Raw genomic sequence first — 21,534 nt, 5'->3', positions numbered from 1 at the left:
TTAAATATTGTAATTTAAACAAAAAATAATCATAATAGGATAGAGATGAAACTATACTACAAGCAAAATCGTCATGTAACTAAGTTTTTTATCCCCGAAATTAATATGTATATTTTATCAAACAATATTAAAGTGGTTAAATCGATCCAAAATATCATTCATATTCTTTATTACTTATTAGTCCAAAAATACCCTCGATAATCAAAAAGAAATTTTGGTTTTTTTTCACTTTTGACAATAGTAGTATGCAAGTGAGGGGGTATTATTGTAACTTCGAAAATAAGAAAAACCCTAATCCGGGCACTCTGAATGGAGCTCCACGACTAGAGTCGAAGCTTAAACGTGAAGGACACGTGGATAGACACATGTTGTTCGCTGACGTGTAAATGTAACCGTAGCCTCCCTATTTATGCTCTTCGTTCTCATCCATTTCTACTCACTCTCTTCACGCTTTTTTCAAGCAAATCTCAATCTATAAATCCATAAAAACCTATACATACAAATTCATATATATATATACACTCATCGTCTTCCATTGATCTAGGGTTTCACTGGAGTTTGTATCGATTGCAATTATTTAAGGATCCGACTCTCGATTTTTCATCCTCTCTTGGCTCGAGATCCGAGCCAAGGACGGAGGAATTCATTTGCTAGGCGGAGATTTTCAAGCGTTTCGAACTGCTATCTCTCTCTTCACTGTTGCCACTCGGTGCGGAGAGGTAATCACAGCTTGGTTTATTTTGTGATTTTTTTTTGGCAACCGTTTCGTGTTGTTACCGATTGTTTTGATATGTGTAGGTTCTGTGGAATGGCGTCGAATGAGGGATTTTTGACTGAAGGACAGAGGGAGATGCTGAAATTCGCACCGCCGAGTGTGGATGTTTTGTCATCTTCTCCGAAGTCACCGACTCTGAAGTCTCCAGGTGCTGCTGCTAAGTCTGCGTCTGTGCTCTTGACGGAACATCTCGTCAAGGCACCAGGCGGTGGAAAGGCATCCACGGCTGGGATTGCTATGAGACATGTACGAAGGACGCACTCAGGGAAGCATATCCGTGTTAAGAAGGGTGAGTGTTCTATGCTGAATCGTGATGACATTGTAGTTCTTCTTAAGCTTCAATTTTGTGTTTGAGGTTCTGAATTATGACCTGCTTTTATTGTAATTATGTTCTAGAAGTGATTCTAATCTAGTGTGAGTAGTTGAATTGCTAATGACATAGTAAATCCCTGTATGAAGGGCGGTAGTGGGCTAATAATTACTTACTTAATACTTTGAATGTGAATGTGGATTGATGTACTTTCTAGATGAACTTTGTTTGTTCGTAGTTTCAAAACAATCGTGTCAGGGATAGGGTTAATAGTGATCCCAAAAAGTAAAAAAGAAAAGAAAAGAAATGTAGCGGGGGGGGGGGGGGGCAGATTTACCTTAGACCTAGCTGTGTCACGAGACACTGCTTCATCAGAATACTTTACAGATTATGTCTATATAAATAAAGACAGAACAGAAAAATAGGGTACGTTATGTAAAATGACACTACTCGACACAAGGAGCCACACAAGTCACATGGTTAGGTGCCTTAGTTTTAAATGTAGATGTCGCGTGTTCTAATCGCGGTGGCCACATTTATTATTGTTTTGAAGTTTTTGCCCTTCAATCTACAAAATTATGCACCATCCAGGTTCGAACTGCCGACCTCTTGGTAGTTGATGCTTAACAAAATGTTGAACCAATTACTCCAAAATCATATCAGTACTTTGGCGACAAAGGGATAGGCTTTAATAGTGACCATAAAAGGAGAAGAAAAGAAATGTTGTAGCCAGGGCGGCTTTACCTTAAGTCAAGTGGTGTTATGTTGCACTGTTTCGAAGGATTTTTCTACTGAATAGGTAGAGGGTATATTGACGTTGGTGGATCCAGAAATATATTATCACGGGTGCTCAACTATTTTTAATTTGGAAATTGCTACTAGAGTGGGTGCGCAGTTGATATATTTGGATGAACTACTAGATTTTGTACATAAATAATAGTTTTAGTAGCAAGATCAATGGGTGCTTAAGCACCCATACAGATAGCATAGGTCCTTCACTTTATATAGAGTAAAATGACACTCCCCGACACAAGGAGCCATACAGATCATATGGTCTGCTGCTGTAGCTTCCAATATATATGTCGCGAGTTCTAATTGTGGTGGTCACATTTATTATTGTTTTGTAGTTTTCACGCTTCAATCTACCCAATGATACACCATTTAGGTTCGAACTTTCTGGCCTCTTGGTAGTTAATGCTTAACAAAATGTTGAACCAATTACTCCAAAACCTGTATCAGTAGTTTTGGCAACAACAGTTGCCAAAAAAGAGAAAAAGAAATGTTGTAGCCAGGGGCAGCTTTACCATAAGGCAAGCAGTGTCACATTGCACTGCTTCGATGGAATATTTTTCTGAATATGTATTTATAACCAGAGATAATAAATAGAGGGTATATTGAGTAAAAATGACACTTGACACAAGGAGCTACACAGCTCATATGGTCTGGCGTCGTAGTTTTCAATATAGATGTCGCGAGTTCTAATCGTGGTGGCCACATTTATTATTTATTGTTCTAAAGTTTTTGCGATTCAATCTACAAAATGATGCACTATCCAAGGTTTGAACCACCAACCTCTTGATGGTCAACACTTGAACACAATGTTGAACCAATTACTCCATAATCATATCAGTAAAATTTAGCGACGAAATCTATTTGGATGTATTGGGAAGGATGTGGCTTTTCCCTAATTAGTTGTTGTGCTATGTTTGTTTTTCTATCCTATCGTCTTCTTACCCGCCAATGAAATTGATCACGAACGATTTGCAGAATCAAATGTATAATGACCTATTTAGTAATCGTTTGGTAGCCTTTATAAAAAGAGTGCTTCCTATCATTTTCAATGAGGTTATTTAATTTGAATTCATTTTACAGTTATCAAGAAGAGTTAGTGTGATATACATGATTTGTGTTTTATTTGCATTTTGTTCTTCATCATATGATATTAGACAATTTATTTGATTATTTTCATTTTATATGTGACACTGCATATGAAAATCCTGCCTATGCTACTGGTAGCACAGAGGACTATGTATAAAACGATGCTTCTTCCTCATTTTAATTTGATGCTCTCGGTAAGCGCGTGTGTATATATATATATATATATATATATATATATATATATATATATATATATATATAGTAGGCAATTCTTTTTTTTTTTGTATTTTGTTAGAGGAGGAGAAATAATAATTAAACATTAATCCCTATTTGCGCATATATTTCCTGATTTAAGGAAGTTAATATATTATTGCTTTCGTTTATTTATCAGTACTTCTCTTCAAGTCGGTGTTTTGTCATAAAACTGGATGATCGGTGACAAATATGTCTAGAGTAACTCTTCTAACGCCAGTTCTAGTCATATTTACTGCAGGGTTCTCCATTTACAATATTCTTTAAAAAAAATTCAATGTATCCTTCACTGCTGCATAGTTGTTACCTTTATCATTTTCAATTAGGAATGTCTTTGATATCCTTGAGAATATGGTGGCTCTATACTTAAATGTCAATTCACTGCTTTTGGGCTACATACAATTTTTGTGACGCTGTCTATTCAAACACATTAAGAAGATATAGCTGTTGTAGCTTTAATAGGTGTGTCTTGAACACAGTGTGTTTTCAGGAAGAAGTATCCGGTAGATCTCTTTTTATTTTTATAAGTTGAGAAGATTAGTTTGACAAGTATACACATATGCGCTGTGGAAAATCCAATGGCCGTTGGTAGATAAAAGCCAACAGGTAAATATCCAACTTTGTTTTGACTAATTAGATGTCGGAAGTGTCAAAGCTGATTGTGAGGCATCAAATGATAATCTAAACCAGTTCTAATATACAGGGAATGCAAACTCAAGTATTATTTGTCAGGTGCAACTGTAGTGTTAATTTGGTTTTACCTTTCAGGATCTTGAGTATGATTTGTTTTTATTTCCCCTTTCTATTAAAGCCTGAAGTTACATTTATTAGAGCTAGTTGCATCTACATCATGTTTTTGTTTTTTAATTGTAGTTCAAGTTGCCTCCTTAGTATGATTTTGCTTTCTTCCTTCCTTCTGATATTGCCTTCAGTGTTCTCAATTGCAAGTATCATGCAGCTTGTAAATGTTTCCTCCTTTTTATTTCTTTCTCTGCACTTATACTGAAAGATTTCCTGCATTTGGTGGTCTAAAACAGATGGAGCCGGCGGTAAAGGCACCTGGGGAAGATGGCTAGATACTGATGGTGAATCTCATATCGATAAGAATGATCCCAACTATGATAGTGGTGAGGTGAGTCCTAAAGAAACTAGACTGGACTTGATGGTAAAATAACTTTAGATTTGGTTATATATTTATATTGCATGTTACATTGTTCTTTATTGTAGTACTATCGTCCATCATACACATCTCTTTCGGAATAGTTGATCAAATAAATTCATTTTTTGGCAATGCAACATTTTACGATATACCAAAATGCTCCCATAATGCCTGCAGTACACAATTGTGGGTTACAAAGTGGAGAAAAAGGCAATTTAAAGAATGATTAAGGGAGTCATTGGTGAGAAAGAAACAATGCGAAGGAGGATTTAAGTTCAATCTAAATATCATGATTGTTATGTGAAGGTTCACAACAATCGTATATTTCTGCTGTCTGCAGAAAACAATGCGAAGCTATTTTCCCTAGTTGTTGAATATCTAGTTTTACACCATGGTCAGTTTATTTGCTTTCTTTTCTTGTCAGCTTACATCTGCCTCCTAAGCGAATAGTTTGTTGCCCCCCCCCCCCCCCCCCCCCCCCCCCCGCGTCTCTTTTTATAGTAATTTAACAGAGAAGTAATACTAAGACTCTTAACACATGAACCTTTCCACCAAGGAACCTACTGGAGTGCGCCCACAATTGTTTCTTTGTCGTAGTCCACATTTATCTTCATATTATATTTATAAAATTTAATGGTTAAGTAGTGGTTGTTAACAAAATTGATGTTTTGAGTAGTATTTTATCAAATTTAATGGTTAAGCAGTGCTTGTTAACAAAATTGATGTTTTGAGTAGTATTATGACTTTAAATCTTAGGTATTATATGGATACACGGAGGAAGGAATGTCACAGAATACATACCCTTGGTTTTTCATATGCTTTTCCATATGCTAACTCCATTTTTCTTGAACTAACTGACTCATCTTATGGCTGTTTGATTTATCGTGGAAAATGCCTCAGTAATTCTCATGAAAGTTGTTATATTATTGTTGTCTTACTCCTCCTTGACTGAACAGGAGCCATATGAGCTTGTTGGAACTGCTGTCTCTGATCCATTAGACGACTACAAGAAATCTGTAGCATCAATTATTGAGGAATACTTCAGCACTGGTGACGTTGAAGTGGCTACTTCTGATCTCAAGGAATTGGGTTCAGCCGAGTATCACCCATATTTTATTAAGAGGCTTGTTTCTATGTCAATGGATAGGCATGATAAGGAGAAGGAAATGGCTTCTGTTCTTCTTTCTGCTCTTTATGCTGATGTTATCAACCCTACCCAGATTAGTCGGGGATTTTTCATGCTTGTGGAGTCTGCTGATGACTTGGCAGTGGACATACCAGATACTGTTGATATCCTTGCTTTGTTCATCGCACGGGCTGTTGTCGATGACATTCTTCCACCTGCTTTTATTGCAAGAGCCAGAAAAATGCTCCCAGAATCTTCCAAGGGGATACAGGTGCTGCAAACTGCTGAGAAGAGCTATCTATCAGCTCCTCACCATGCAGAACTCGTTGAGAGGCGCTGGGGTGGCAGCACCCATTTCACTGTTGAGGAAGTCAAGAAAAGAATTGCTGATCTATTGAGGGAGTATGTTGAGAGTGGAGACACTGCTGAGGCCTGCAGATGCATAAGAAAATTGGAAGTTTCTTTTTTCTATCATGAAGTTGTCAAGAGAGCTTTAGTTTTGGCCATGGAGATGCAGTCTGCTGAACCGCTTATTCTGAAACTTTTGAAGGAGGCTGCAGAAGAGGGTCTTATAAGTTCCAGTCAAATGGTGAAGGGCTTTTCTAGGATGGCTGAGAGTATCGATGATCTTTCTCTGGATATTCCCTCTGCAAAGATGTCATTCCAGTCAATTGTTCCTCGGGCAATCTCTGAGGGATGGCTTGATGCAACTTCCCTGAAAGCCTCGGGTGAAGATGGGCCAGCAAATGGTCCAGATGATGAAAAAGTGAAGCAGTACAAAAAACAGATTGTTAATATAATCCATGAATATTTCCTGTCTGATGACATTCCGGAGCTAATCCGGAGTTTGGAAGACTTGGTGGCCCCAGAGTATAATCCCATTTTCCTGAAGAAGCTAATCACCCTTGCTATGGACAGGAAAAACAAGGAAAAGGAAATGGCATCTGTTTTGCTTTCTGCACTTCATATTGAGATTTTTTCTACTGAAGACATAGTGAATGGATTTGTGATGCTACTGGAATCTGCAGAAGACACAGCACTTGACATTTTGGATGCTTCCAATGAACTAGCTCTTTTTGTTGCTAGGGCTGTAATAGATGATGTCCTTGCTCCGCTGAATTTGGAGGAGATAACGAGCAGGTTGCCACCAAATTGCAGCAGTGGTGCTGAGACTGTCTGCATGGCTCAATCACTTCTATCTGCACGCCATGCTGGAGAGAGGATTCTTAGGTGTTGGGGTGGTGGGACTGGCTGGGCTGTTGAGGATGCAAAGGATAAAATTCAAAAGCTTCTCGAGGAATTTGAAAGTGGTGGTGTTATGAGTGAAGCTTGCCAATGCATACGAGATATGGGGATGCCATTCTTCAATCATGAGGTAGTGAAGAAAGCTTTGGTTATGGCAATGGAGAAGAAGAATGACAGGATGCTGGATTTGCTGCAAGAGTGCTTCAGTGAGGGGCTTATCACCATTAACCAGATGACTAAAGGCTTTGGGAGGATCAAGGATGGGCTTGACGATCTTGCTCTTGACATTCCGAATGCAAAGGATAAGTTTATGTTCTATGTGGAGCACGCCAAAGGAAATGGCTGGGTGTTACCTTCCTTTGGGTCATCAGATGCATCTTGAGGTGGGGGAGTAGATTCATATACATTAAGACTGTTTCTTCTCTGTATGTTGTTCGTTGTTGTCTCCTGTTAGTGTAGCCCGTACCCTTTTCCCTGGGAGTAGATGGACCCAATCCTTTCAGAGTTCTCTTTCCTTAGTAGTTTTAAAACGATGGATGTTGATGTAAAGTTGGTGCTCTCGGAACACAAACCGCATTATCATAATCTTTACTGTTTTCTAGAATGATGTTTGTACATATATCATTTACATAATTATGTGCTTTCTGAAGCTTTTTTTTTTTTTTTGGCGTAATTATCATTTGCGTCTGGCGAAAAACGAAGAGAAGGTCTGGAGATTGTCTAGGAATGACAACAGTTTAATCGATTTATTTTGTTAAACAAAAATGCTTAGTATTGATGATATCTGTGATAATGTGTGTTGTGTTTGCATCAGGAGCGAGCTAATATGAGTTCGTGTTCATGTGCTGTACTGTTGAATAAAGAAACAAAAAGTCTATTGCTTTAGTTAACCGAAGAAAGAAATATTCAGCATTCTGATTTAATATCATGGACAACAACGAGCAGTCAAACCACGAAGAAGATAATTGTCCTAGGAAGAAAGCTGTTTTAAGATACCATTAAGCAAATGTAAATCTTACTCTCCCTCCCATTTAACTCATTCAATTGTTATTACAATTAAAAGTGAACGGAGGAAATAGTTAATTATAAAGATATATTAGGAACTAAGTAATAAATTATTAAATTGGATAAATAGTAATGAATATCTATTTTTAGTATAGTAAATAAGTAAAAAAATGAAAACAAAAAAAAGTATTTCCAAAATTTTTTATTTGTATTTCATTCAAGCTCCCTTCTCAAATAACAGGAATCATAGGTCTCCACAAAGTCGTAAAATCACGTATGAGAAATTGATACTTGTCAAGTGTCCGAAGTTCAAGAAAATTGGTGACTTTATAGTAAAAAATGAGTGATTGAAGTTTCAATGAACGGATGAATGACATGTCTAAAATCCAAATATTTACTAAATCCTTTACAAAATTTTATTGTCTAGCCGTTGATATCACAGAGAATCAATTTCATTAGATCTTTGTCGAAAATAACGGAACAATCGTTGTGCCATTTATATAGGTTTTGTTTATGCAACAAAAAAAAATTCACACCCTTAGGACAATGGTTATAACATTCTCCTTTCCAATCTTCCAACACCGGACATATGTCAATTTCTATAAATCGTATTAACACTACTAAACAAAGTCTATGTTTTTAATAAATAATTGTTATTCCTCTAATATATATCGCTTTTCTAATCAAAAGATCGGAGAGCAACTAAGAAAGTATTTTTTAAAAAATACCTCTCCTAAAAGTGGTTATAGTGCAAATCAAATCCAAAAATCAATTAGCTAGTTAAACACGTAAACTATTGTCCGCAAATAATTAGGGCAATCAATGTAACTTTCTAATAACCAAACCCGAACCCGAACCACGCTGAAATGGAGCTCCACAAATAGAGACGACACAGGACTAATGCCACGTGGATAGCGACATTTGTTGCTGACGTGTACCTTTAGTCTTACACTGTTTATATATACACTACTCTTTATTTACATTCTCATCCATTTCAACTCACTTTTTCAATCTACAAATCCACAAAATCTATTCACATATATATAAATTTATACACATTTTTGATTGTTCTGCTTCACTGATCTAGGGTTTCAGCAGTATACTTGAAGCTTGTTTTGACCATCTGATTCTCGATTTTGTGTCGTCCTCTCTTGGCTCACCGATCAGGAGCCAAGAACAGAGGAATTGAGAGGTGAAAAAAAAACAGAAATCGAGATAGTTGTGTTGATTTTGTTGAGCTGAGAGTTGATGGTGTTGATGTGTGCAGGTTTTGGTGAAATGGAGTCAAGTGAGGGATTTTTGACTGAACAACAGAGGGAGATGCTGGATATAGCACCGGTGAATGTGGAGGTTTTGTCATCTTCTCCAAAGTCTCCGACTTTGAAATCTCCAGGTGCTAAATCCTCTTCTATTCTCTTGTCGGATCTTCATGTGAAGGCATCAGGCAGTGGGGCTGGGATTGCTGTGCGACATGTACGGCGTACGCACTCAGGGAAACATATACGGGTTAAGAAGGGTGAGTAGTATTGTTTTTTTGGATGAATCAATCGTAACGATGTTTTAGTGTGTCTTTAATTTTTGTATTGAATCCCTGGCTATGAATTTTTAATACCTACATCCTTGTGCTTCTTATTGACCTTATGATGAAAGAAGTTCATGTGTCTAAAGTTAAAATTTACACTTAGTGATCGAAATAGAAATGCCTTTCTGAAGGAACGCATAAGGCAAATTTGAACTTTTTTCACATTATTTCTTGGATAATGTACTTTGTAAATGGACTTAATTTGCTCTGAGGTGTGAACTAATCACACTTGGGGTGGTTATTATAGTTTGAAAAGAGGCCACAGTGCAGTGAATTGCACATAATGCACTACTTCTTTTTCCATGTCACTTGAATACTCCCAAGAGTTCCCTGTAAGAGGTTGATTAAGGATTTAAATTTGATGAGTTCAATATGTAAGGCTTTACCACGTAGCCCGTTGAATCTAATAGTTAACGAAATGTTGGTACTATTCAGTTTTCACTTGGTGTTCATTTTCATTGCATGTCAGAAATGCTGTGTTTAGTTGAACTCGTGCTCCATTCTGCCCTTTCCTGTAAGTTCTATTGTATGACTTCAGTTGAAATCATGCTCCATTCTGCCTTTGTTCTCGGTGAACACCTATATTGTACTTCAGAGTCCACACAATACCAATAATTCAGGAGAGTACTCATTGGCTGAAGACTGTGGTCCAGGGATCAATGAAGTGGAAATTTACTTGGAGATCAAGGTTCAAACTCAAGCCGAGCTTTAAAAATACCGAGTAATTTTTTCTTATTTACTAATTTCAAAACATCTCTAATCTATTTTGACACCATTTCCCTAGCAATGCTCATATACGATTTTTCAGGAGTTTCAAGGATTTTAATTCATTTGACAAGTCATTTTTAGAACTTGAGGTGATGTTTTCCTTATCTTGTCAAGTTTTCAGTCAGTCCTTCAATGACAACAACAATATATCCAGTGTAATCCCACAAAGTGGAGTCTGACCTTACCCCTACCTTGGGGGTAGAGAGGTTTCTGATAACCCGCGGCTGAGTTAGTCGTTCAAAGTTCACTTCTTTTATTACTAATATAATACACATCAAGTTAATTACTTGTAAGTTGGTGGAATACCCAGAACATGAGGGAGGGAGAAGGGAAGTAGAGGTCTATCACCTTTGCTGAGTCAAATGGTGTTGAAATGAAGTAGCGCAGACGGTGTAGTGTATATACTTTTGGGTGAAGGGATGGGAGACACCACTTATGAATTTTCATGGATTTGTGAGCAGTGTGCTCTGTTGATGCCAAAAAATTGTTTAGGTTCATCACAAAGATCTAACTAACAAGAGCTGAAGTTTGTTAGTACATCCTTGCCCAAGGGCACATGAAAACTGACATTAGGTTCTTCAGGTGCATGAGTTTTTCTTTGTGGTTCCCAATCTCTCTCCCTCTCACTCTCATGTTTGTTGAGAGGTGTGCAGCTCTCGCTTAGAGACTTGTGAGGTACTAGCCTAGGCTTTGGTAATCCCTCTTGTCTTGCCTCATCCTCCGGAATCCTTAATAATTATACAATGATGTAAGCCTGGAAACTGACTAATGTCTTCAATTCTCTTTATACTTAATCAGTGTTCTTGAATGCGGAAGCATGCAGCTTGTATACTTTTTTCTTTTTTTTTTCTTCGTCCATATTCTGAAGGCTTCTCCTTATTTGATGGTGCGAAACAGATGGTGCTGGTGGTAAAGGCACTTGGGGAAAATTGCTCGATACTGATGTTGAATCTCATCTTGATAGAAATGATCCCAACTATGATAGTGGTGAGGTGAGTTTTGCCACTTATTCAAATATACTTCTTAAGTAATGAAAGCTACTTGGGTTAAATTGCATGTGACAACCTTCATTATTGGAGTACTAAAATAATATTTTGGTAACATTACATTGTACAATAGATCACAACCATCCCTGAAGTTCTAAAACCTTTCAGAATATGTACACTATGCACTTGTGGATTAGAATTTTAAAAGGAATTCAAAAGGAGGAAAGGGCATTGGCAATGAGAAAGATAAGGCAAAGGAGAAACAATTTTAGTCATAATATAATGATCATAATGTATACTCAATGCACCATTATTAATTAGTTTTTGTTTTCTTTCCTGTTTATTTACATCCGTCTCCGCAACTACTGATTTTTGTGGCTCTTAAATGTGCTTTTTACTGATAAGTAAAATGCCAAAATATTGTGAATCCTAAAGACACTAAAACACATTCCACTAAGGAACCTACTTGACCACTAAGCCAAGGCTCCAATATTTCCCTTGAAGTATGTAATCAACATTTTTCCTTATGTCAGTTTAAATTAAATTTTAATGGTAGTGAGCAGTGGGCAAACAATGTATCAAATGTAATTCGACAAGTAGAGTCTGAAAAGGGTTGTGTGTATGCAAACTTTACCCCTACCTTATGAAAGTAGTCAGGTTGTTTTCGATAAATTCCCAGCTCAAGTGAAGCATTTCAAAGCAGATATGAGAAAGGGAATACAATAGTGAATAAACCATGATGCAAATAATGGAGAAAAAATAGTAGCAACAACACATAATGTGATAGCCAAATCAAAGGAAACATGTAATAATTAATATCAAAGAATAAGACAAGGAGAGTAATGTAATAATACTTGCAAGGAAACTAGAAAATGCTCAAGTACCTAGTTATCACCTCTCAGAATATTTACTCGGCCTACTTCTACCTCTCCTTAGACCCACCATGGTCAACCTCTCACACCTCTTCACCAGGCATCTGTGAATCTCCTCTTCACATCTACGAATCATCTAAACCTTGCTTTCCTTTTCTTGTCCACCATAGAGGCCACTCCCACCTTGTGTTGAATATCTTCGTTCTTAAGTTAATATTAGTACCTACCCATCGATATGCCACGTCAGTTCATCCATCATCGAGACAAGTAAAATGGGCTAAGAATATTACTGGTAATGAACTGTATTTTGATTTTAAATCCTTGGAGTTATAATGCCATGTGAAGGGAAGAGGATACAAAATACATGTCCTTTTCAAAGAAATTTTTACTTTTGTATCTGGCAATTCCATTTTTCCTGAACCTATATTGATTCCTGATCTAGTCTGTTTTACTTGTAATTGCTAGATTAATCAGTGTAGTAGGATACTGGCTCAGTAATTTTTTATCAGGGTTTTATGTTAATGCTGTCTCCACGTTACTCTAAATGAACAGGAGCCGTATGAGCTTGTAGGAACTTCTGTCTCTGATCCATTAGATGATTACAAGAAATCTGTAGTATCAATTATAGAGGAATACTTCAGCACTGCTGATGTAGAACTGGCTGCGTCTGATCTCAAGGAATTAGGTTCGACCGACTATCATCCATATATTATTAAGAGGCTTGTTTCTATGGCCATGGATAGGCATGACAAGGAGAAGGAAATGACTTCAGTTCTTCTTTCTTCTCTTTATGCCGATGTCATCAACCCTACCCAGATCAGGCAGGGATTTTACATGCTTGTGGAGTCTGCTGATGACTTGGCAGTGGACATACCAGATACTGTTGATATCCTTGCTTTATTCATCGCACGTGCTGTGGTTGATGACATTCTTCCACCAGCTTTTATCGCTAGAGTTGGAAAAATGGTACCAGAATCCTCTAAGGGGTTTCAGGTGTTGCAAACTGCTGAGAAGCGCTATCTCTCGGCTCCACACCATGCAGAACTTGTCGAGAGGCGCTGGGGGGCAAGCACCCAATTCACTGTTGAGGAGGTCAAGAAAAGGATTGCTGATCTATTGAGGGAATATGTTGAGAGTGGAGATATTGTTGAGGCATGCAGATGCATAAGGCAGTTGGAACTTCCTTTTTTCTATCATGAGGTTGTCAAGAGAGCTTTAGTTTTAGCCATGGAGATACAGTCTGCTGAACCACTTATTCTGAAACTTTTGAAGGAGGCTGCAGAAGAGGGTCTTATAAGTTCCAGTCAAATGGTGAAGGGCTTTTCTAGGATGGCTGAGAGTATTGATGATCTTTCTCTGGATATTCCCTCTGCAAAAATGTCATTCCAGTCAATTGTTCCTCGGGCAATCTCTGAGGGATGGCTTGATGCATCTTCTCTGAAAGCCACAGGGGAAAATGGACAAGCAAATGGTCCAGATGATGAAAAATTGAAGCAATACAAGAAACAAATTGTAAGCATAATCCACGAATATTTTCTCTCGGATGACATTCCAGAACTAATCCAAAGTTTGGAAGATTTGGGGCAACCTGAGTTTAACCCCGTTTTTTTGAAGAAGCTAATCACCCTTGCCATGGACAGGAAAAACAAGGAAAAGGAAATGGCATCGGTTTTGCTTTCTGCACTTCATATTGAGATTTTTTCAACTGAAGACATAGTGAATGGATTTGTGATGCTACTAGAATCTTCAGAAGATACAGCACTTGACATTTTAGATGCTTCCAATGAACTTGCTCTTTTCCTTGCTAGGTCTGTAATAGACGATGTCCTGGCTCCTCTGAATTTGGAGGAGATATTGAACAAGTTGCCACGAAATTGCAGCAGTGGTGCTGAGACTGTCTGCATGGCTCAATCACTTCGATCTGCACGGCATGCTGGTGAAAGGATCCTGAGGTGTTGGGGTGGTGGGACTGGCTGGGCTGTGGAGGATGCAAAGGATAAGATACAAAAGCTCCTGGAGGAATTTGAAAGTAGTGGTGTTCTCAGTGAAGCTTGCCATTGCATACGAGAGCTCGGAATGCCATTCTTCAATCATGAGGTGGTGAAGAAAGCTTTGGTTATGGCAATGGAGAAGAAGAATGACAGGATGCTGGATTTGCTACAAGCATGCTTCAGCGAGGGGCTTATCACCATAAACCAGATGACTAAAGGCTTTGGGAGGATCAATGATGGGCTAGAAGATCTGGCTCTTGACATTCCGAATGCAAAGGATAAATTCACGTTTTATTTGGAGCATGCCAAAGAAAGAGGCTGGATGTTACCATCCTTTGGGTTACCTGATGCATCTTAATGAGAAGAATCAGATGCATTAGCTTGTTGCATCTCTGCATGTTGTTCGTTGTTGCCTTCTCCTAGTCCGTTTTATTTTGGGAGTGGTAGATGGACACGGACTACCCAGTCATTCCTAGTTCTTCTTTCTTTTTGAGTTTCTTGTATGATGATATTTCTTGATGTAAAAATTAGAAGTCTCGTGTTAGTGGTATATGCATAACGCATTACCATTGCTACCTTCCATATGGATGTTAGTACAGATAATTATCAATCATTTTGGTCAATACAACATTGTTAACTTGCTTTGTGCCATTTGCTTGTTGAGTCCTTTTTGCGAGATGGAAGTCGATTATATCATCTTTTACAGGCAGGTTCTCCCCTCTAATAGAAAAGGAAGCAGTGCCAATTGAGGAACGATCAGCTGCCCAAAAGGTGTGTTGGATTTAGAGTTACATCAGGGTTAATGATTTTGATGTCCCGAGTTGAATAGTTTGCAGAGTTGTTTGAATATACCAGCAGCAGCAGGGGGAGAGAGGTAAAGCTTATTAACTTGTCTTCATCTTTATTTTGCTTTTGTAATTAGATATGCAATTTTGTTTCTTGTTTAGTGGATGGACTTGCTGTCCTTGATCAAACTGGGGGCATAATACTTCATTACCAGACGATTGAGTAAGAGTGAACTGTGAAGTGCAATATTGGCACAATTTAAGGTATGATCAGTATCAGAAATAAAATATTACTCTTCTTTTAATGTTTCTTATTTTGTTTTGAGTAGGATGTGATATTTCTTTTGAATTACTAGTAACTTCAAAAATCTTAGTGCAATTTTGGAATTAGAGTCGTTTCTAATTGAACACAACACTTAAATAAGCATAGATTAAAAAAAAGGGGGGGAAAAGGCTGATATATTTCTTTGGTATACTCTTGTGATAAAAGTGAATATATATATATATATATATATATATATATATATATATCATTATTATTATCATTATACAAATATATTCTTATAGTTTGCACAGATAATTTAGATGTATCATTTTTATGTAATGTAAGTGAGTTAAATTTTTTTATTTTAAAAAATCTATATTATCTTAGATCCTTGTAGCAAAATTTGGTGGGTATATGTGAGTTTTTTTTTTTTACTTTTTTATTCAACGACTTCTTTGTGTTTCGAATATAGATTAATTTGAGTTTCTTATTCTTGTTTCATTTTTTTATGTGAAAATATGAGAAATAAAAAGAAAGAAGTGTGACCGGAAAAAAAAAAGAAACTTAATTCTATTTTTTGGGCTATATTGTAATTGATCTTCGGTATTTCTAAGGGAAAAAAAATAGGACTTATGATACTAACAAGATATTTAAATTTATTTCCTAAAAGCATCAATTTGTTTAGATAATTGTAAAGGCCTAAATTCTAAATATACATCTAAATAAGCTTATAATCTTCTAGTAATATATATATTCCAACGTAACTTGATCATTTTTCCCTGGTGCAAACAGTATTGAGATTGATAATATTTCCAAATATGTATGATTTTATTTTTAAAAAAGCATTAGTTAACTATAGTACTACTAATTATTTTGTGATAGTAATATTTTTACATCATCAAAACAATTTCTTCGCGCTAAATATGAGTTACTTTTACAAAATATGAATTTTCGAGCCAAGTTTTATATTTCAAAAACTTGAAAATCACAAGTTGGAGTTCCAAATTATAATTATTCTTTTATTCAAAATGAAAAATAATAATGAGAAGCAAATAGATAACTTGAATTACCTTATATACAACCCAACAACTAAAAGGACTAACACTATGTTATGTAAGTTGTACTGTTTATATTTTATCCACATCTATCTTTATTTTATTTTATCAATATTTAGAAATTGATTCTTATAGTGCTAGGAGAATCACATTATAAAAAAAGAATTTAACTATTGTTTTTATTTTCCCTAATTATTTTTATATGTGTGTCAATCGTCACATGTCTAATATTAATATTGATATCAATGACGTAGATTTAATTAATTGAGGGTCATAAGTTATAACAATAATCTATATAGAGTGGAAAAATAGATAATTAATTGAGGGCTACAACATAATCAATGGTGGCTATTTTTCAAAAAAAAAAAAATTAATTGCTATTCAAAATTAGTCTTAAAAGAGCAAAAATAATAATCGCAAAATCAGTTAATCAATGCGTGTTACAGAGATAAGCATATGAATTATGCTTCTTCAACCTAAATTTAAGTCATTCAAATCCATTCAATGGCTATAACAATCAACTTTTTCACCATATATATACATACACATTTGAGGCTAAATGGGTTTATATGACGTAATTTAAAAGAGAAAAATTGTATATAATAGCAAACTAATAACCTAAAATAAATTGAATAGCTAGGGTTTGATTTAATTGTGCTCCATAGCAAACGTTAGCTAAAATTTGCCAGCGTCTCTCTCTCAGAAATCTCGCTCGCCACTCTCCATTCTTGCTCACCTCTCTCTCTTTATACACAAAAGTGTATAATTCTGTTTCTGTTTTGTATAAAACGAGAGAAAATTGTATATACACATGCAAAAATATATATCTTTGTGTTATACACTTAATTATACAATTTACAAACATTTTACATCAAATATTGCAGAGAAAAAGATCAACGAATTATACAATTGCGAATTATACAATTGCAGTGAAATATAATTTTCTCTAGCTTTATACAACAGAAGTGTATATATTGTGTTTCTGTTTTTGTATAAAGCGGGAGAAAAACATGTATCTTCTTGCTATACACTTAATATTGCAGCGAAATAGGCAGTGGATTATACAATTGTGCATTATACAATTGCAGTGAAATAGGATATCGAATTATACAATTGCAGCGAAATAGGCCAGCGAATTATACAATTTAGGCCAGCGAATTATACACTTGTATATGTATAGCGAATTATACAGTTTTATGTTTGCCATGAAATGCAATTATACAAAGTTTACTATAACATACAAATATAAATATTTTGTTTGGTACATGTGAAAGTTGCTCATTTAAAAGTGCGTTAATTTGTTCGGTTAAAATTTATCATGATTCATATTTCTCTGTTATGCCTTTCTCTTCGTGTGGATGATTTTCTAACAATAACACAAAATGGACCAAATACAAATAAAAAAAGCAAATTGAAAAATTTAGAGTGGGGTTTATCTGTTCCGTCAGAGTCACTTTCTTTTTATAGGTTTAGATAAAATCTTTATTTTTGAATTCTATTTTATTTATTTTTTCAACAGTATAAATGTACTGAAGAAATACCGATATTCATGTGGGAAAAAAATCTACTTTAGAAAATGATAACTAAATTATTGTTCAAAGATGCAAAATCAAGAGAATTCATTTAGGATTTATCAATAAATATTCTTATCACTGTTAGTAGTGTAATTTTCAACTAAAGATCGCTTGAAATCAAAATTTTAATTTAGTGACAGTGATTGTTTGTTTTTTTTTGGAGGGGGGGGGGGGTTATTTCTCAAAATTACAATTGTTGATAATTCTTTCCGATGTAGTGATTTTTTTATTAAGTCAATGTGTTACGTCAATTGTTAAAACATTCAAGTGTAATTTTTTTTGGTAAGTGTCAAACGAACCTAACTATGCAATAACTACATCTTTTAATGACACTAATTCATTATGAACTGAATACTAATACAATCTATATAATAACAAAAAATTTAAGGTAAAAGATATAATTTTCCATCCACTTCTTCTTAATAACAAATATCGAATATTTAAACAGATTACAAATTAAATTATTGTTACACTTAAACCAGATGCACGGGCATCACTTTCGACTTCATATATATATATAAAAAAATATATATATAGAGTGCAACAAAAATTCTACTTAAAGCATCACAATTGTGTGCTTTCTTCTTCTTCTTCCCTCTCAACCATTCCCAAAAAACAGAGAAAAAAAAAACTCCATTAACAAACCTTGTACGTGTATATATAAATGATTCATGCAGGCATGAAGATCGATCTCCAGAAACTACCCTTCGCTCTCAAGCCTTTTCTCCTTTCCCTTCTTCTTTCTCTTTCCTTATTAGCATTCCTTTCCTTTCAAACTACACCTCACTCTCTATCACTTCCACCGGACCTCCGAATTCGACCCGGATATTCATCCTACGATGCATACATCAATCGTCAGCTCAACAAAACGCTAAACCCGAAACTCCGAAAAATCTGGACGACCCGAGATTGGGACCGAAAGGTTCGGGTTTTCTCCGAATTCTTCGACGATTTGAAACTTCGAGGTTTCTTATCTAACGATTCAAAAGCGCTTTGCGTCGGGGCACGGGTCGGGCAGGAAGTAGCGGCGTTGAAACGGGTTGGAGTGAACGATTCAATCGGTATTGATCTAGTGCCGTATCCTCCGTTAGTAATCAGAGGTGATTTTCATCGTCAGTCGTTTAACGATCGGAGTTTTGACTTAGAATTCTCTAATGTATTTGATCATGCACTTTATCCATGGAAGTTCGTCGGAGAAATTGAACGGACGTTGAAGCCCGGCGGAATTTGTGTGTTACACGTGTCGTTATCTAGACGGGCTGATAAATATTCAGCTAATGATTTGTACAGTGTGGACCCACTTAAGGAATTGTTCAAAGTGTCTGAGCTGGTTGAGGTGAGAGGCATTGATGGGTTTGGGTTGGATACGGAAGCGGTTTTTAGGAAGAAGACGAAATAGGTTAGTTATTGTGATCCTTATTTTCATTAGGTTTTAACGTGTTAAATAATTCTTTATTTATTTCGACATTTCAAAATAAGTGTTATCTTAGTGAAAATTACAATCATTAAGAAATCAATAAATACAATGCTTAGTATTGAACCTATTAAGAAAATGAAATATAAAGGCATATTTGAAAAAACATAATACTTATTCGTTTCTAAAGTAACACCTAATTTCAGGATATATTGGCGAAAGTCTATTAAAAGGGATAAACTAGTTAGTCAATTAAGTAAAAGCCCTTCATTGGATAGAAGTGACAAGTAATATATATTATGTCAAAAGTTTTCACAATAATCTCAAACTTTTAACTTTTATGCTTTAGTCCAACAATTGTTGTAGTTGTTGGGATAACTTCTTTAGTCGTCCCATAATGTCGTAAGCGTCGAGACAACTTCTTCAGTCGTTCGACAACTTCTGTAGTTGTTTGGAAGTTGTCCAGACAATTCCAGTAGTTGTTCAGACAACTACGAAAGATGTTATTAATTTAGTCCTTTTATTAATATTAAAAATGAAAAAGTAAAAGAAAAATAAAGGGGATTCACTTGTTCTATTTTCGTAATTGAAAACTTATAAGACACTTTTACCTCGTTTTTCCTGACAACGTAGAGTATATATTTACCATTAAGTGAGTTCAAAATGAAAGTTGAAAAAGTACATTCTTGAATGAAAGCAATAGTTGTAAAGAAGAGGGGAAGGTGCAATTTGGTTGTCTTTTTAATAGGGCGAAGAGACCTAACTAATTAAGGAACTCCTCTTTTTTATTTTGTTAAATTATGTTAGGTCACGGATAGAGAATGAATAAAGTACAAATAGACCACCTACACATATATGTGAAACTCAATTTGGATTCCATAAGGATAAATCCCTTTTTCCAACTTAAAAGTTATAGTGAAACCAGTCATGTGGATTGCATCCCACTTTCAAACTATTAATGTTTTATCGTAAAAATTTATGGTGAGTGAATCAAAACAGGATCGAGAATGAATCGATGAACTTCAAAAGCTTTGTTTCTATCTTCTCCTCTTGTTATTAAACTTATTAATGATTTGACAGTGTGAGAAATTTAATAGGAGTGTGCGATTAAAATATGGATTCATAAAAAAACAAACGAGTTAATTATTTGGATTCATCAACTTCCTTTATAAAAGTTGAATGCACCAAAAATGTCAATGTGTATCCAATTAATGGGGTGGCTAGATAGCTCTATGCAACTTGCAATTGCCAGCTTCTAATATTTGCTTTAGAAGGAGGACCACGTAAATCACAACAGCACCTAAATTGGGTAACTACTACGAGTCTACGATTCGATGCTTTTTGGCTTTTAATTCTTCACCGCAATTATTATTATTATTATTTTTCTTTAAATGGGGTGGTAGAAGGGGAAGTAGGTGAGGAAATTACAAGGCGGGAGATTAAATCGTCATCAATGAAATAAAAGTTCAAATAGTAATAATCGAGTTACTGAGATTTTCCTCTATCACAATTTTGCTCTTGCTTCTTTTTTTTTGAAAAAATTGCTTGATTGATCCTTTGCTTCTTGCAAAGAAACAAGAAGCAGAAACTACACCATTTGGTGAAACATTTATAGGAAGAACATTATGTAAACGTTCATGAATATGTATATATACTAGTCTTCTGAAAAATATCAAAAAGTAGTAAAAAACATCACAAAAAATTACCTTATACCTCTAACTATAAAACTAATAAAGATTCGAAATAAATTCTCAGAGCACATATCAAACGATTTGAATATGAGTAACTTTTACATATATCAAACATAAAAATTATATTTGTATGCTATCGTTATAGTTTGCATAATTGACGCTCCATAACAAACATAAATATATATATTTCACTATACATATACAAAAGAAAACAGTTGTAGAATCTCGCTATACATATACAAAACAAAGCAATTATATAATATGCTTTAGTATACATATATAAAAGATCAATTATATAACATGTGTTTTGTATAAAGCAAGAAAGAGAGAAGGACAAAACCGTGTTTGTATAATCATAAGTGTATAAGACGAAAAAATATGCATTTGTATTTGTATATATAATTTTCTCTCTTTTTATACAAACACAATGTTGTATAAAGTGAGAGAGGCGAGTGAGCGAGCAAGATCTAGAGAAAGGAGAGAGGGAAAGAAAATTATGTATATATATATAATTTTCTCTCGCTTTATACAAACACAAACACATTTTATACATTTGCATTTTTGCATAAAGTGAGAAAGGCGAGTGAACGGACGAGATCTGGGAGAGGGGAGAGAGGGGAACGAAAATATATGTGTATATACAATTTTTTCCCACTTTATACAAACACAAAAATATTTTATACATTTGTTTTTGTGTAAAAGAGAGACGAAATTAATTAGGAGAGAGGCGAAATGACAACAGTTTGCTTTGGGGAACAATTAAATCAAACTATAGTTATTACATTTAATTTGAATTAATAG

At 35.3% G+C, this 21,534-nt stretch overlaps 3 protein-coding genes across 3 annotated transcripts; all 3 read left to right on the top strand.

Moving 5' to 3' along the window:
- The first annotated feature begins 281 nt into the window (after nucleotides 1-281).
- On the top strand, nucleotides 282-7,349 carry LOC101255979 (MA3 DOMAIN-CONTAINING TRANSLATION REGULATORY FACTOR 1). The gene is made up of 4 exons (XM_004236260.5): nucleotides 282-719; nucleotides 799-1,064; nucleotides 4,253-4,347; nucleotides 5,331-7,349. Exons 2-4 carry the CDS (start codon nucleotides 809-811, stop codon nucleotides 7,125-7,127), a joined length of 2,148 nt encoding a protein of 715 aa, XP_004236308.2. The 5' UTR covers nucleotides 282-719; nucleotides 799-808; the 3' UTR covers nucleotides 7,128-7,349.
- A 1,388-nt stretch (nucleotides 7,350-8,737) lies between these two features.
- Nucleotides 8,738-14,600, top strand: LOC101256273 (MA3 DOMAIN-CONTAINING TRANSLATION REGULATORY FACTOR 1-like). The gene is made up of 4 exons (XM_004236261.5): nucleotides 8,738-8,942; nucleotides 9,018-9,266; nucleotides 10,998-11,092; nucleotides 12,511-14,600. The coding sequence occupies exons 2-4, from the start codon at nucleotides 9,029-9,031 to the stop codon at nucleotides 14,305-14,307; spliced, it is 2,130 nt and encodes a 709-aa protein (XP_004236309.2). The 5' UTR covers nucleotides 8,738-8,942; nucleotides 9,018-9,028; the 3' UTR covers nucleotides 14,308-14,600.
- Nucleotides 14,601-18,024: 3,424 nt separating this feature from the next.
- On the top strand, nucleotides 18,025-19,336 carry LOC101256578 (uncharacterized). The gene has a single exon (XM_010320739.4). The coding sequence runs from the start codon at nucleotides 18,293-18,295 to the stop codon at nucleotides 19,025-19,027; it is 735 nt and encodes a 244-aa protein (XP_010319041.2). The 5' UTR covers nucleotides 18,025-18,292; the 3' UTR covers nucleotides 19,028-19,336.
- The last annotated feature ends 2,198 nt before the right edge of the window (nucleotides 19,337-21,534 follow it).

The sequence above is a fragment of the Solanum lycopersicum genome, chromosome 3 (assembly GCF_036512215.1).
Source record: "Solanum lycopersicum chromosome 3, SLM_r2.1".
Taxonomy (NCBI): Eukaryota; Viridiplantae; Streptophyta; class Magnoliopsida; order Solanales; family Solanaceae; genus Solanum; species Solanum lycopersicum.
The sequence above is the reverse complement of the archived record's forward strand: the minus strand, read 5'-3'. Positions and strand labels throughout refer to the sequence as shown.

Coding starts and splice junctions, on each gene's coding strand:
- LOC101256273 (XM_004236261.5), top strand. CDS start 9,029: ATGGAGTCAAGTGAGGGATTTTTGACTGAACAACAGAGGGAGATGCTG. Junction 9,267..10,997: donor ACATATACGGGTTAAGAAGG/GTGAGTAGTATT, acceptor GGTGCGAAACAG/ATGGTGCTGGTGGTAAAGGC. Junction 11,093..12,510: donor CCAACTATGATAGTGGTGAG/GTGAGTTTTGCC, acceptor CTAAATGAACAG/GAGCCGTATGAGCTTGTAGG.
- LOC101255979 (XM_004236260.5), top strand. CDS start 809: ATGGCGTCGAATGAGGGATTTTTGACTGAAGGACAGAGGGAGATGCTG. Junction 1,065..4,252: donor GCATATCCGTGTTAAGAAGG/GTGAGTGTTCTA, acceptor GGTCTAAAACAG/ATGGAGCCGGCGGTAAAGGC. Junction 4,348..5,330: donor CCAACTATGATAGTGGTGAG/GTGAGTCCTAAA, acceptor TTGACTGAACAG/GAGCCATATGAGCTTGTTGG.
- LOC101256578 (XM_010320739.4), top strand. CDS start 18,293: ATGATTCATGCAGGCATGAAGATCGATCTCCAGAAACTACCCTTCGCT.